The following is a 15,564-nucleotide window of genomic DNA, read 5'->3' as shown; positions in this document are numbered from 1 at the left end:
TGCTCCTCCGCGATCTGGGCTCTTCCGCCTCGCGAGAAGAGAGCTCTGGAAGTGGCTCTGCTCGTGACGTCACTTCCTGCGACACGCAGGAAACAAGGCTCCCAGTTCACGCGATAATAATTAGGACAACGCGATTCTCACTGGGAGTTGTAGTCTTTTTTTTTGGCTCTTGCTTAGAGTTTGTCCTTCCAGTCTGAGGCCCGTCCCCGCTCCAGACGCTGCTTTGGGGTTTCTGGGTGCGTGGCGGGGTAGGCGGGCCCGTTCTTAATCTCGGCCGTGAGAGTTTCAGGGGGATGGGAGGGACACACGTCTTTTTTTTAATTGCTCGGAGGACAACTGCTGAAGAGAAGCAGTAGTCCTACTCCCTTTTGGGAGCCTGAGAGAGAACGGGGCGCGTCCGCCATGTTGGTGAAGGCAAACGAAGGGAATTAGAGCTCCAGGACTGTCGGCTCCTGTGGCTCAAGTCCGCCATATTAATAAAGAGAAAGGGAAGGCTGACACCCCCCCCCCTCCCCGCACACATACGTACACCCTTTCTCCCCACCTAGCTCCCTCAGCTTAGCTGGGTGGGCCCTTCCCCAGCCTCGCTTGCCCAGTCTCTTCCCGAAGAAAGCGTAGCAGCCCGCGCCTCAGATTAGGCTTAAGACAGCGCCGAATGAGGGCGAAAGGGAAATGCCGACCAATTGCGCCGCGGCGGGTTGTGCTACTACCTACAACAAGCACATTAACATCAGCTTCCACAGGTAACCTGGGCAGGGAGTGGGGGTGACGGAAACGGGAGTTCCTAGGCTGGGTATCAATTGTGTGGAAAGAACAGGATTCTACTAATTCTTACAACTTCGCTAGCTAGCTAGCTAGTAGCAGGGACGCATCATTTTTGCCCTTTGTGTGTGTTTCTCAAATCTGTCCAATTTTTCGCTCCCTTCGGGGAAGGTTTACTCACTTTGTAAAACAGAGCCAAGTTCTCTCCGTAATTACTCCTTCTCTAGAAAGTGACAGGAGGATACCTTAATTTTCTATTCTTTTACTCCCTATGTGTTAGACCAAGTTTTGATATTAATGACGCCATAAGAGGAAGCAAGATCTGCCTTTTCAAGTCAGCAATCACCTAAAAAGCCTGCTGTGTTCCCGTATAATTAGTCAATTCTCACTAGCTGGATTGACATGGGAAGCATTTAAATTTCAAATAGTCACGCACAGTAACTGCGGAAAAATTGAGTCATCATCGTAAGTAGCCGTGGAATTAAGCGATGTTAATGAAAGTGGAAAAAATAAGCTTTCTATTCTTACTAGAACAGAGTATTATAAAAAGAACCCAGGTTATGTTTTGCCTTCGTTTGCTGGAAGAGCAATCAAAATTCTTTATTTCTGTCAAATCAGAACTCTGGAAAGCGCTTTGAACCCTACATGAAACATAATAAGTACTTGGTAAATGTTTACCTTCTCTGCAAGTGCCTGCCATATGCCTGAAGAAAAGAAGCATTCAAAAAGTTAAGTACAAACAGTTCTGATTTTATATACCTCACAACTTAAGATCTTAGAATGTAGAAAATGATATCCTTGACCTTTCTCCCTACTTCATTATGACAAAGTGTACCCACTTATTAAAAGTTACCACTTAAAAAAAAAAATCCTTGTGGTGTTTCTGTTTTTCATCTACTTCATGCAAATGTAGTGCTTTATTCATTCATCCATCAAATGTGTACCAAGCTCTTATTTCCCCGACATGGTGCTAGGGATCCAGAGAATTCTTAACCTTCCTGGAGTTGGAATGAGAAAGACCAACATAAATAATCGTGGTCAAGTGCCAAAGAAGAGACCTTCAGGGTCTCTAACTTAGCCTTGGAAAGTCAAAGAACACTTCTCAAAGGATGTGAAATTTCAAACGAGACCAAAAGATGACATAGATTTGGTCCTGTACGATACTTAAAGGATTTTCTATTTTATCCAATGAGTACTTGAGAAGCTATGGAGGGCTTAAAAAGAATGGCGTGATTAGATTTGTATATTAAAAAGCCCTCAGGCTGCAGTGCAGAGAATTACAGTGTTACTTAAAGAGCTGGTCAAGCATCATCAAGAGATGAATTTGACAGAAAGGAGCTTATTACAGAATGTTAATGCACCTGCTATTTCACAAGGATATCCTGCTACAGCATCAACTGAACTAAATGTACTTCTGTTGCTGGCACAATCAGCACTAGATTAGGAGAGGTGAGCGTTGATAGAGAAAAAAGTTGGGAACCTGTAGTAAAACAATGGAGAGTCCACCCAGTGGCCTAGACTACAGTGGTACTGACAGTAGAGATGGAAAGTGGACAGGCTTGAGAAATGTTTGAGGAGAAACTACCATATATGGTCATTTGATTTGGAAGATGAGGGGGAGGGAGGATTCAAGGGACCAATAATGAATGTTTAGGAGATGCACAGTGGTACCCTAATATACATACCTCCTCTCCATGTTTGACTGTTTGCTATGAAATTAACATTTTCATGTGTAACCCCATAAGTTTAGGTGTTAAAATAACATTATTTATAATAAAATTAATCCCTATTTCATAATTAACACTATTCACTCCTTTCCTAGGACATTGGTAGACTTCTTTATCCCCATGTACAGCTTATATTGCCCAAACTTACTGTCACCATTTTTCTTTTACTCAGCCCATTCCAGTCTAAGTGTTGCCAATAATCTTTTGAAACTGTTCTTGCTAACATAAATTGTCACTCCAGCGTCCTTTTTTCATGGCATGTGATCATTTCCTCCTTGAAATACTCTCTACTTTGAATTATTTGACACTAATTTTGTGATTTTCATCTTACTTTTTTGGCCTAACTTCAGTCTCCTCTGCCACTCCACCCCCTGACCAAGGTCTTCCCACTCTTATCAAAAGGATTGCAATGGTTCCTGTGGTCTTGGTTAACATTTACCTGTTAATGCCTCCCAAATCAATACCTCTGGTCCGACTCTCTCTAATGAGTTTTAGACCTATCGGTAAAGTGTCTCAGTTATTTCCCTGGTCTCTTCAGTTCCTCACATTCAGCGTACTAAAACTGTACTACTGAACTTGCCCTTCTCCCAAACCTACACCACTTCCCATATTCCCTTTCTCAGTAAATGGAAACACCATCCACCCAGAAACTAGGAGGTCATCCTCCCTTGACTTCTCACCATTCCCTCTCAGTTGGATTATTACAACAACCTTTTAACTGGTTCACTGCTTCCATTCATGCACTCCTAACCGCTCGTCTATAATCAATAGCGTGTTGCTAAATTTTTAACAACAGGATTTCCAGGAAAGGGGGAAAGCCCTGATTTGTAATGTTTGTCCAACTTCCATGATATAAATACTCCCACCATAACTGGTTATAAGCTACCAATATGACATCACTGATCATGGAGTTGGGAAGAAACGTGCAATACTACCCTATTCTATAGCATTTATTCCATACAGGTGTAACAGACATAAGTAACCTGAAGAGTATAGACAACAGTAAAATAATTAGGAAGTGATGGGTTTTTAGTATTTATTACCTTTGTATTTAATTTATTTAAATGCAAACTTACATAATTTAATTTTTAATAATGGCTGTGTTTAACAACCAGCTAAAACATTTTCTGTTGACAGCTCTAAATTAGGCCTCTTAATGGCTTACCAATGCCATTTTGGATAAAGTTCAAAATTACTCTTTAACTTGGAAAGTCCTCCATCTTCGTTTCATATCATAACACTCTTCCTGTCCCCAAGGTACTCTTTAACACTCTTCACTACTACCATCCTAATTTCCCTAGCTAATTCGTACTATCTTAAGGCTTCTTGACGAGATTAGCTCTTCCTGTTTTATGGTTCCGTGCAATCCTGTACTTACCCTTTTATAAACTCATGACACTTGTAATTACTTTTATAATAATAATAAACAGTATTTATTTAGTATTTACCACATACTATGCATTGGGCTGAGCATTTACTCACAATGTCTCATTTAATCCCTAGAACCACACTAGGTACCGTTATTACTCCACTTTATGGATGATGAAACTGAGGCCTAAAAAGATTAAACAACATTCTTAAAGTCACCCAGCTATTACACGAAGGAGCTGGGATTGATACCTGGTTTGATTACAGAGACTATTTTCAGCCACTCTTTTCTATTACATCAAGCAAGCTATTTGATTCTCTACCTTCCCCATTACAGTATACCCACATAGAAGGTAGACATCATAAAGGTAGATCAATTTTGTTTACTACTATGTCTTCAGTGCCTAGGACAGTGCTTGGAATGTAAGAGGCATTCAGCTGTTAAAGACCCAAGCGAAATAGCATTGTTAAAATACTGAGTGATTTTCCAAAACTACTAATGTTTCTGAAAGCCTGGTTCTATTATTGTGTAAACAAGAATATATCCATCTATTAACACCACGTTAATTTTTTAAAATTAATATTTACATGATTTATTATTACTTAAATTCAGTTTATGGGCTGCTTCTCCCACCCTTTGAATTTGCTGAGAAAAATCCAAACAACACGTGCAAAAACATGATTAAGGTTAATACTGTATAAAACATTATCTAAAATCAAATATAAAATTGTTGATTATTCTTATTTTATTTCAACACAGGTAATCTCAAGATTATTTAGTAATGCCAAACTAACTCCATTACTTTGTATATTCATTGATTCACTCAAAAAGTTCATTGAATGCTTACTAACAGGAAAAAGTAGTGAAAAAACAGCTCCTAACCAGGAGAAACCTGTGATCTAGTGGTGGAGATAGAAAAGTAAACAATTAGAATACAGTTATATTAGTGCTATATGATATAGGAACATCTGACCAAGTCTTCTGATCATAAAAAAACTTGTTAGGAACATAGGATTCCTAAACTGAGTCTTAAAAGAAAGAAGTAGAATTTGATCACGTTAAGGTCCAATTGGAGACGTTGGTTTCATAATTTAAAACTTTTTTTTAGTTTAAAAACGAGCTAAAAGGTGAGGGGGTGAAAGGTAATATTTGAAAGAAAGTCTTCATATATCTGAAGAGTCTTATACAAATGCTAATACAATAGTGCTGATAGTACTTACTTGTGCTTGAAGTCCCAAGAAGAAGAAGTGTGCTTATAAACTAAAGCTTAATTTTTAGCTTAATCCTCAGGAAACATTTTCAGATCACTTAGATGAGAAAGTGATCAGAAAGCTTTGAGATGAGAATACATTACTATTAAGAGGTGAGGGCTAGGCCGAGTAGATAAAGTCTCCATTAGAGAGACTTGTATTTCTAGTGAAATGCAAAACAACGTACATATATGAAAACATGTGAACTGCAGAGTGACACACGAATGTTATCCCCAGGTGAGGGTGTGTTTGGGGCAGTGGGGGTGGGGACATGAGATGGCAGGGTGTCTAAGTAAGTAAGTCTGGGCCTTCACCTCTGTGGCCCTCCCTGCTGGTAATTTGAGCAAGACTAGTATATCTGACACAGCCAAAGCTGTTACCTAATGAAGCTTCAGTTGGGGGTTTTTGAGCCACATGATCTTCTAACATAAATTTACTGGTTCTTTTTAGGTACTAGTGAGTTCATAATTAATACTTCAAGGATAAGGTAGTCAAACTAAAGAAGAGTTCAAACTTATTACATGTGAATGTTGATTCCTCTATTTGCAAGTCAGTCAACACAGTTACCATTCGAATTTTTAGACAGTCCCTTATATTTTTCCTTAACAGGTGTACACTGGGTGCATATCAGTATATTTTATATCTGAAATAAATATAAAAGGAAAAACATTCCTGCTGGGCTTGTCATCAGCATTTTACTTTTTGTAGTAATTAATTACGCCTTCTACTGTACAACATAGCTTAAGAGGTCATTTTTTAAAAACATATGCAGTTTAACTTCATGCAAGTAATATAGTGAATTATAAATTCATATATTCTGTATTTATATTAATTAAGCAAATTTTTGTTGAGTCCCAACTGTTTGCAAGGCACTACGTAAGTGTTAAAGTTAGATAAAAAGATAAAATGAGGGCTTTCCTGGTGGCGCAGTGGTTGAGAGTCCACCTGCCGATGCAGGGAACATGGGTCCCGCGGCTGGGCCCGTGAGCCATGGCCGCTGAGCCTGCGCGTCCGGAGCCTGTGCTCCGCAACGGGAGAGGCCACGACAGTGAGAGGCCCGCGTACTGCAAAAAAAAAAAAAAAAAAAGATAAAATGATCCGTGTCCTCGAGAAACTTATAATCTTCTTTGATTTCACTGAAAATTTATTAAAATGGAAAATTACAAAGCAATGTAGTACGTATCATAATGAACACAGAGGAAGGAATACCAGAATCTGTCTTGATAAAATTTAATCTGTAGATGATCTGATTTGTCTTGACCACGTACATGAGCAGCAGATCAAAGCACTGTAAAATTATTCCTGCTTATAATGGATCTACATAAATTTGATCTAGATCAGTTTAGTCTTGTTTATTTTACTGCCCTTGTTAAGGACTAGTTTGGGAAGAAAGGTCTCTTTTTAAAACCCTGAAAAATTAAACCACTTAAGTTAGTTTTTTGTTAACTTTTTTACAACTTATAAAAATGAGCATGAATTGGTTTCTGTTCCAGTATCTGGATACCGGAAATTGTTAAATTTATATGTAAATGTAAGACACTTTAAATTGTTACCTTTCAAATTTTCTTTTAACCATTGAGGTACAAGCAGAATTGTGATAGTTGGAATTTGAGTTGCCTTTTTTTTTTTTTTTAAAGGTTTCCTTTGGATCCTAAAAGAAGAAAAGAATGGGTTCGCCTGGTTAGGCGCAAAAATTTTGTGCCAGGAAAACATACTTTTCTTTGTTCAAAGCACTTTGAAGCCTCCTGTTTTGACCTAACAGGACAAACTAGACGACTTAAAATGGATGCTGTTCCAACCATTTTTGATTTTTGTACCCACATAAAGTCCATGGTAAGTAATACTACTTTTATGCCATTTTAACCATTTTTAGAATCCATCCCTTTTTGTTTGTAACATGGAACAATTAAGAATATATTGAGGGCTTCCCTGGTGGCGCAGTGGTTGAGAGACTGCCTGCCGATGCAGGGAACACGGGTTCGTGCCCCGGTCTGGGAAGATCCCACATGCCGCGGAGTGGCTAGGCCCGTGAGCCATGGCCGCTGAGCCTGCGCGTCCGGAGCCTGTGCTCCGCAACGGGAGAGGCCGCAACAGTGAGAAGAGGCCTGCGTACCGCAAAAAAAAAAAAAAAAAAAAAAGAATATATTGAAATTCATATATAATGCTGTGCCTCAAGAAAACTGCAAAACTGAAGTAAAGATGCAGGCTAGAATTAGTGCTCAGCACTCCTGACTCCAATATTCTTTCCCCAACCTAAACTGTTTTATTATATTGGAATTTTACATCATTGTTTATTATTATCAATAATTGACCCATTGGTAAAACTGAGAAATGGTAATGAAACCTCCAGCATCGCTCTGCTCTGATTTTAAGATGATATGCAAATAATGTGTGTTAAGTGCTTTCAGGGCAGCACACCCAAAGAATACCAGAGTTACACCAAAGAATATAAGTTCAGAGGGAGGCATAACAGAAAACCTCATAGAGCTCAGACATTTCGGCTGGGCTTGAGCTTGGAGTTTGGAACGTAGGAGAGGGTTCTTGACTTTGCACAGCGCAGCTGCAATAGCATGATAAGAACAAAAGATAATGAGTTGAGGAGTGAATGGAAAATAAGTGTTAGCAAGTGATATTTAAAAGGAAGGAGAAATTTAAGGTATAGTATGAATGTATTAAAACAATGTTTTATCTAGTTAGGGAAGATCTGATCAGAGGGGAAAAAGCTAGCTGAGAAAGACAGCGTCACTGAAAGGTTCAGAAGGGAGGTTGTCAGAGTGGAAATTGAAAAGTGCCTTTCCCTCATGTAAGAATCCTCAAAGAAATGTCAACAAAATAAAGAGTTTAGCTTTGAAAAGGAAGATAGACATCTTTTCCTCTCAGAGAGGAAAAATCACTGCTTTTCTTGAGTTATTTTTGACAGTTAAATTTGTAAATCTACATGAGTTACTATCTGAATGGAAGAGAAGGGAGAGGAGATTGTGGTAAACCAATTATCAGAAAAGCTCCAGGAGGGCAAGCATTTCATTTCTGAATCCCCAGAACCTCAAATAGTGCCTGGTACATAGTACAAACTCATATATTTATTGAATTTGAAGTATACCTTGTTTTTGACATTTTGATCATTTATTCATTCAACAGATGTTTACTAAACTTTACATTATGTCAAAATCCAAGTTAGATGCTGGGAATATACAGATCAAAAAAGAGTCCCTGCCAATTCCCCTAGACAGAAGGAATGCCAGTTGTAGGTTTCATGAAGACAGGAACCGTATTTATCTTACTTGTTCACTGTTGTGTCCCCAGGAATTCATAAATGAATTCCTATGTTTCAATAAATGTTGAATGAAAGACAAAGCTATGAAATTAATCAAATAATCTGGGAACTATAAGTGGTTTAATATTATTGGAGTAAAAATTAAGATGGTGGATGGCAGCACTTCCCTGGTGGTGCAGCGGTTAAGAATCCGCCTGCCTGCCAATGCAGGGGACACGGGTCGAGCCCTGGTCTGGGAAGAATCCACATGCTGTGGAGCAACTAAGCCCATGTGCCACAGCTACCGAGCCTGCGCTCTAGAGCCCACGCGCCACAATTACTGAAGCCTGCACGCCTTGAGCCTGTGCTCCACAACGAGAGAAGCCACCGCAATGAGAAGCCCAAGCACCGCAACAAAGAGTAGCCCCCGCTCGCCGCAACTAGAGAAAGCCCATACACAGCAATGAAGACCCAACTCAGCCAAAAGTTAATTAATTAATTTTTAAAAAGATGGTGAATGGCAGAATGGGGTGAGATCCTAAATGGTACAGTATGCCATGTAGATATTTTGGCATATAAAAAAGATATTTTTTTCTTTAAATAATAGGGAGGCAAAGAAGAATTTAGCCAGTATTAAATCATCAAATCTGTTAGAAAATTATTGTGTGGCATAAAATAGACTAGTGAGGATCAAAATGAGCCAGAGATCAATAAAGAAGTTTTTAATATATTCAAGCCAGACATGAATGATATGGGCTTGATATGGGTAGTAGCATTAAGAATGATGGAGAGGAGGGACTTCCCTGGTGGTTCAGTGGTTAAGACACTGCGATTCCACTGCAGGGGGCGTGGATTTGATCCCAGGTCGGGGAAGATCCCACATGCTGCACAGTGTTGCAAAATAAATAAATAAAAATAAAAAAAAAAGAAATGAAGAGAGTGAAAAAAAAAGAATGATGAAGAGGCGAGGATTTGTGATACAGATATTTAGGAGATAGAATTAATAGGACCTGATGACTAATTGAATGAAAGAGATAAAGGGAAAAAAGGGTCCTCAGGTTTCTGATTTGGAAAGAAAGTTTCTAGCCAGATTTTAAAACCTTGAATGTATCAATAAGATATAACTGTGCATAATTAATAGGTAAATCTATTCAGGAGCTTGATACTTCGGAATATGTTTGTATTAAGTAGGACCACAGGTCTGAAATATTAATCAAATTGAGAAGATAGTATTTACCTAAAAAAGAGATCAAATCAGTATCACAAATAAACCAAATGTCTAAATGCATTCTATACTGGCCTTAGAATATTGCAAAGAATCTTTTTAAGTCTCTACAGAATCATATTCAATAATTTGGAAGAGACCTAGGAAGTCCATTCTCTATTTCCAGACCAATGCTTTTATCTCTCTGGAGAGAAAAGACAAAAAGAAATAGGTGGCTGGAGTTAATTCAACCAGTTGAGAAACTTGAATCCATGACTACATGAGATAGGCTGCTAATGTTTCCTATCAAATTTTTAAAATCAGTTTTTAAAAGAGCAGTTTAAATACTGTTATCCAAAACAAAATTTACTTATTTGTGATATTCCATAATTTATGTTCAACCCTCTAATTTTATTCTGCTCAGAAACTCAAGTCAAGGAATCTTCTGAAGAAAAACAACAGTTGTACTCCAAACGGACCACCTAATTTAAAATCAAACATTAGTAGTCAGCAAGTACTACTTGAACACAGTTATGCCTTTAGGAACCCTATGGAAGCAAAAAAGAGGATAATTAAACTGGAAAAGGAAATAGCAAGTTTAAGAAGGAAAATGAAAACTTGCCTACAGAAGGAACGCAGAGCAACTCGAAGATGGATCAAAGCCACGTGCTTGGTGAAGAATCTAGAAGCAAATAATATATTACTTAAGGGCACATCAGAACACATTTTACCAACTGCCTTAAACAGTCTTCCTTTGGAAGATTTCAAGATTCTTGAACAAGATCAACAAGGTAAAACGTTACCAATTCTCTAACTGCAAACAGACTAAAAGTACCTTCAATTAGGATTTGATGCTTGAACTTCATTCTGTTCAAAGGTAAAGATATTTAAGGAAATTATTCCAAAATTGGGTATTTAATAAAGTTTTACCTGAAGTAACAACGTTACTGCATAATTTATTTATGAAGACTTGGTTGCAAAAAAAAATGGAGAACTTCTTATGAAACTTATTTGAACGAGAATGGAAGTGCCTTATGTGAGAATCATGTACTTAAAATTTTTTCTAGGAAATTGTATGTTTGTAAAGTGTTTTGTGTTTTTGTCTTTTTAAACTTCTTTTAAAGAACAGTCTATGACAAGTAATGTTTTTAAATTATATTATAAAAAAATTTTTCCTGTACCAAAGTTGGGATATTACATTCTAAGTAATTTGCCTAGTAGGAGTTAACCAACATGAAATAAAACTTTAAAACTGCTGGATTTTGTATTAATTAAATTATTATTTTTGGCACTGTGATTGGGAAAAATTTTAGGAAAAAACCTGAAGTACAGGGCAAGTTCTTTTATTTAAACTTTTCATATCTTTTTATCAGTAAAACTGAGCTAATCATGGCCTCCCTCATAACAAAATTAGCTTTTGCAATAGCTTGTAAAATATTTTGAAAATAGTATTTTCAAATGTGAAGTACCTTTGCATCATCCAGGTAACTCAGACTACTAAAAACAGGTAGCTGATTATATTCACCTTCTAAGAAAGTATGTTATGAAATAACAGAGATTGAGATCTAGCTTTTACTTTAAACAAAAAGATAAATGTATACCACATTTATTCTCATAATAAAAATATTACATATTCTATGTCAAAACTGATACGTTAATAGGCAAACATGCTACACAGTTCCATGTTAGGAATACTCCCTCTGTCCCCATGTGTGTTGATACCAAAATTCTTAAGCTTTCTTTTTTTTCCATAAACCCACAATAGAATTGAATTATAGAAAAGTACTTACCATATTATATCTTTACAACTTATAACCTAAAATGAAGTCAATTTATCTTACACATCAGCTTGATTTTTGTCTCCTCTTTTAGTGAGAGTCAAATAGAGCAACCATACTGCATAACAAATAGAATGTAGATCTTTTTAAAAATACATGTGTCTCTGATAAAGCTATGCAAGTGCTAATTATTTTACAAAATAGAATATCAGAACTATTCTTATAGTTTCCATTTGAACAATTAAAGGGTTTGCCTTATTTTACCAGATAAATGTTTAATAAGAACCCTTTCCTTCAAACAGCTTTGGTCAAATCATGTAAAAATTTATTAATGTACAATCAGGTTACCCAGGCCTGATTTGAGCTTCTGACACCGCCATATGAAAGTAGCATATACATAATCACATATTACTGTAAATCCTTCCCATAAGGTAATGGCTACTTGGTGATAAAAATTTTTTTATAACATTTGCTGAGATCCTAGCAAAAAGTCTTTTTATATTATTAGCACCCTTTCTTTTAATAAGGAATGCCTCCCAAGCAACTAGATGCACAAAGGCAGGAAACGTCTCTTTTAGTTATCATCAGGCACTTAAAATAAATATTTATGAAAATTCTTTTGTGTATAATATAAACCTTGTTAGTCATGTTATCTTTTTTTTTTTAAGTCATGTTATCTTTAATATTGGATGTAGCTCCTTGGAATTGTCATTACATGTTTTCAACTATCTTTATATGGTTTCAAACATACACATCAGCAAACACTTACTGACCATTTCTATTTTATACCTCAAAATAAGTTGGGCAAGTAATCATTTAAACATAAACTATATTTCCCAAGTATAAACTCTCACGTGGTTCACCGCCCCTCCCCAATACAAAACAAAACACTAATGCAGGCTGATTCCCATCTACAATAATACTCTGATATCTTAATATAACATTTTTAAATCACAAAAATAAAGCATTATAAAATACAACAAGCTTTTGGCAAAGTTACTTAGACTTCATTTATTAATATTTGAGAGCACTGAATAAACTACCACTCAGTAATTCTAAAATAAAAATTTTTGCTGGTTTTTCCATGTCATTTTCATGTTACTGTTCCAATAACATGCTCCAAACTCTCCCTGCATCAAATTATTTTAACATACATCTGTCTACCTTAAAACTACTTTTATTCATAGAGAAAAACGTAAAAGGAATCTTTTAAAAATCCTGTTTTCAGTCTGTTGATAAACTTATCACTTAGCTCATAGACCATAAAACTAATCAAAATTATAACAGTTCTTTGTCCTCTGCTTTGACACAACACATATCCTCTGTTTTATGCCTGTCATTCATTCTATGTCTACCAGGCACTAACCCCTACAAAGGACCAGCCAAAGGCTAGGATTTGATATAAAGATGAATATGACATGATTTTCTGCCCTTAAGTTGCTCAAAGTCTCTTGCGAGAAACAAATATTATTCATAATACAATGTGATAAATGCTATGAAAGATGTATGTGTGAAGCGCTTTGAATTGGAATTAAATGAGAACGTGTAAACTTTAGACCTTTTTACAATGAACCAGTTTTCTTTTGAAACAAACAGATTTTCTTCTTATAATGACTTACCAAAGGAGGTTTTCTAGAAGGACATGGGTGTTGACCTGAATCACATACAGTGTTTATTTAATGAATTGTAAGACTTTTTTTCCCCGTTAAAATGAACACTGAACAAATTTGTTGTTAATGATACCTTGTTAAAAGGAAAACATAAGTAAGTAAAATATTATATCAAAGCCAAGACTGAAGTTTGACATTTGATGTTTTTACTAAACAACAAACCCTACTATCACGAATCTTTAAAAATAATTTTAACTCAGAGTCTTAAGGTGAACAAAGCACTATGGCACCAGTTAGTTCTCTTACTTGCTCTACACACATATTCTGTGTGGTAGGTGGTATTATCTCAATTTATAGATGAAGAAATCCTTGTTAATGTAATTTATTTATTCATTCAGACATTTATTATGTGTCAGTTGGCACAAGGGATAGAAATGCAGTAATCTAGGAAATTCTAGATTGAACACTGGTCTTCAGCCTCCAAATCCTCTTCTGTGACCTCTACATTATAACCTTCTGTTAAATATATGAATCATTAAAATAGGACAGGTTATGTGTCTCAAAAAACTAAAATAAAAAATATTGTGTGTATATATACAGTAAAGACAGTCTGTGAAGTCATTGTTGATCTCTTCGAGGTAGACTTTATAATGTTGGGTTTTTCTAATCTCATTTCTCAATGTTAGAATACGGGTAAATTTTAATTTTGGTATAATATAGAAAGTGGTTCCTCTTTATGTCAGAATATGGGATTGTTTTAGTATTTAGACAGTTGGAAACTTCATAAAATTAATGATTTTATAATGTATATTAAACAATTGCATATTGTTTTCACAAAAAATGTATTCTGAGTATGTTGATATTAAAAACTTTTCCAAGGAAATTACTGTCATGCCTATTATTTCTAAAATATGTACATAAACATTTCTGTGGAAATCCATCCCCTAAATTGATCCCCTAAAATACTTTTGTAGAAGTCTGCCTCCTTAAATTGAAGCAAACTGTAAGCAAAATAAAGATATGTAAAGCCTAGAAGAGGAATTATCATTTTCATTTTATGGCTCAAATTAAATCTAAACATACATTATAGTTTATTTGCACTGTTTTAAATACTGGTTATACAATCTACACCAGATATATGAAGGGCTATAAAAATGTTCTGTCTACCCTGACAATAATTTGAGGCTCACACAGAGATTTATTTGTAGATATGCTTACCAAAGCATTATTTTAATAGCAAGGAAATAAGATATGATTTTTTCTTATTAATTTTTTCTAAGTATTAAAATATTATTTAGTACTTTAATTTAAAAAACACTTTTAACATTCACTAAGAGACACTGAGCAAACTAGAATGAACCAGATGGAAATGGTTCCTGTCCTCAAGTCTACGGGGGGGAAAAAACAAATTCCATTTGTTTATTCCTGCCCTCTCTGTCCCCCACCATCTTCCTAATGCCCTTTCAGAATAAGTTGAATCTAAAACAACATACCAGTCTTCAAATTGCTGCCTAGGCTTTTAAAATTTGTGCTCCAAAAGCTTAAAAAAATAAAAACTTTGGGTTCAATGCCAAGAAAGCAGATAGTGCCTATCTCTCAGATGAATTTTCAGTTTAATTATTTAGCTAGTATTTCAGACCTTTTTATGTCTGAATCCTCCATTCTCATGAATTTCTATTTTCACTCTCTTAACCACCACATCTTTACATATTGCCCTTACTTTAGCTTGGTCATTTAGCAATCGCCCTGTCATCTTTTAAGTATTAGCTCTGATGCTCCCTCTCTCTCTGTGACACTTTTCCTTAACGTACCAAAGTGACATAAGTGCTTCTCTTCTTGAGTCCTGTTTTATACATAACTTGGATAAAGTCATCATCTCATTATAATGTTATTGTCTACACATCTGTCTTCATTTTCTGTGTTCCTTCAAGGCAGTGTGTGTTTGTATGTATGTTTTTTTCTTTTTGGGACTCAGGGGTCTGGCATGTATATATTAGCCATTCTAATATTAGCACATTTCTCTTTAGATTTCACAAAATCTAAATCACTCCTTTGGCTTAGATTCAAAGTGACTGTACATAGAACCCACTGATATTTTCCTAGCATCAGTAAGTGCTTTTTTGCCATTGGGATGATTTGTACAATTGATATTATGTATCAAATGTCTATCCCAGAAAATGTTTATGTCAAAGAACACTTAAACATAAATAGATATTTATATTGTGAAATTTAAAGATTATTACTCCAACAATGAATTTTCAGTCTGTTGCTCTGATTACAATAACAATTCTCAAACTGTAATGTTTTCTGAGGGAAAGTAATCTGTGGTAAAACAATTAACTCTGTTGGAAAGATTTAACAAAAGTGTTCAAAGTTTCTTAACTTCTCACAGCCTTTAGTGCACTCTCACAGTCCTATGAGGAAACAAAATTTCTGAACCTTGAATTTGATCAGAGGTATTTTGGAGGGGAGGTGGTGGTGGAGGGTAGCGTACCTACCAATATCTTGAGGAATATAGTTTAGAAAATGCTTAACCATAAAATTCTCTGTTGCTTGAAAGTGGATTTTAAAGCAAATAGAAAAAGACTTTGTTGAAATGTTTTCAGATTAA

General features: G+C 35.9%; 1 protein-coding gene across 1 annotated transcript; it reads left to right on the top strand.

Moving 5' to 3' along the window:
* Window positions 1-116: 116 nt before the first annotated feature.
* THAP2 (THAP domain containing 2) lies at window positions 117-13,836 on the top strand. The gene is made up of 3 exons (XM_019952641.3): window positions 117-743; window positions 6,746-6,941; window positions 9,990-13,836. The coding sequence occupies exons 1-3, from the start codon at window positions 673-675 to the stop codon at window positions 10,377-10,379; spliced, it is 657 nt and encodes a 218-aa protein (XP_019808200.1). The 5' UTR covers window positions 117-672; the 3' UTR covers window positions 10,380-13,836.
* The last annotated feature ends 1,728 nt before the right edge of the window (window positions 13,837-15,564 follow it).

The sequence above is a fragment of the Tursiops truncatus genome, chromosome 11, assembly GCF_011762595.2.
Source record: "Tursiops truncatus isolate mTurTru1 chromosome 11, mTurTru1.mat.Y, whole genome shotgun sequence".
Taxonomy (NCBI): Eukaryota; Metazoa; Chordata; class Mammalia; order Artiodactyla; family Delphinidae; genus Tursiops; species Tursiops truncatus.
The sequence above is the reverse complement of the archived record's forward strand: the minus strand, read 5'-3'. Positions and strand labels throughout refer to the sequence as shown.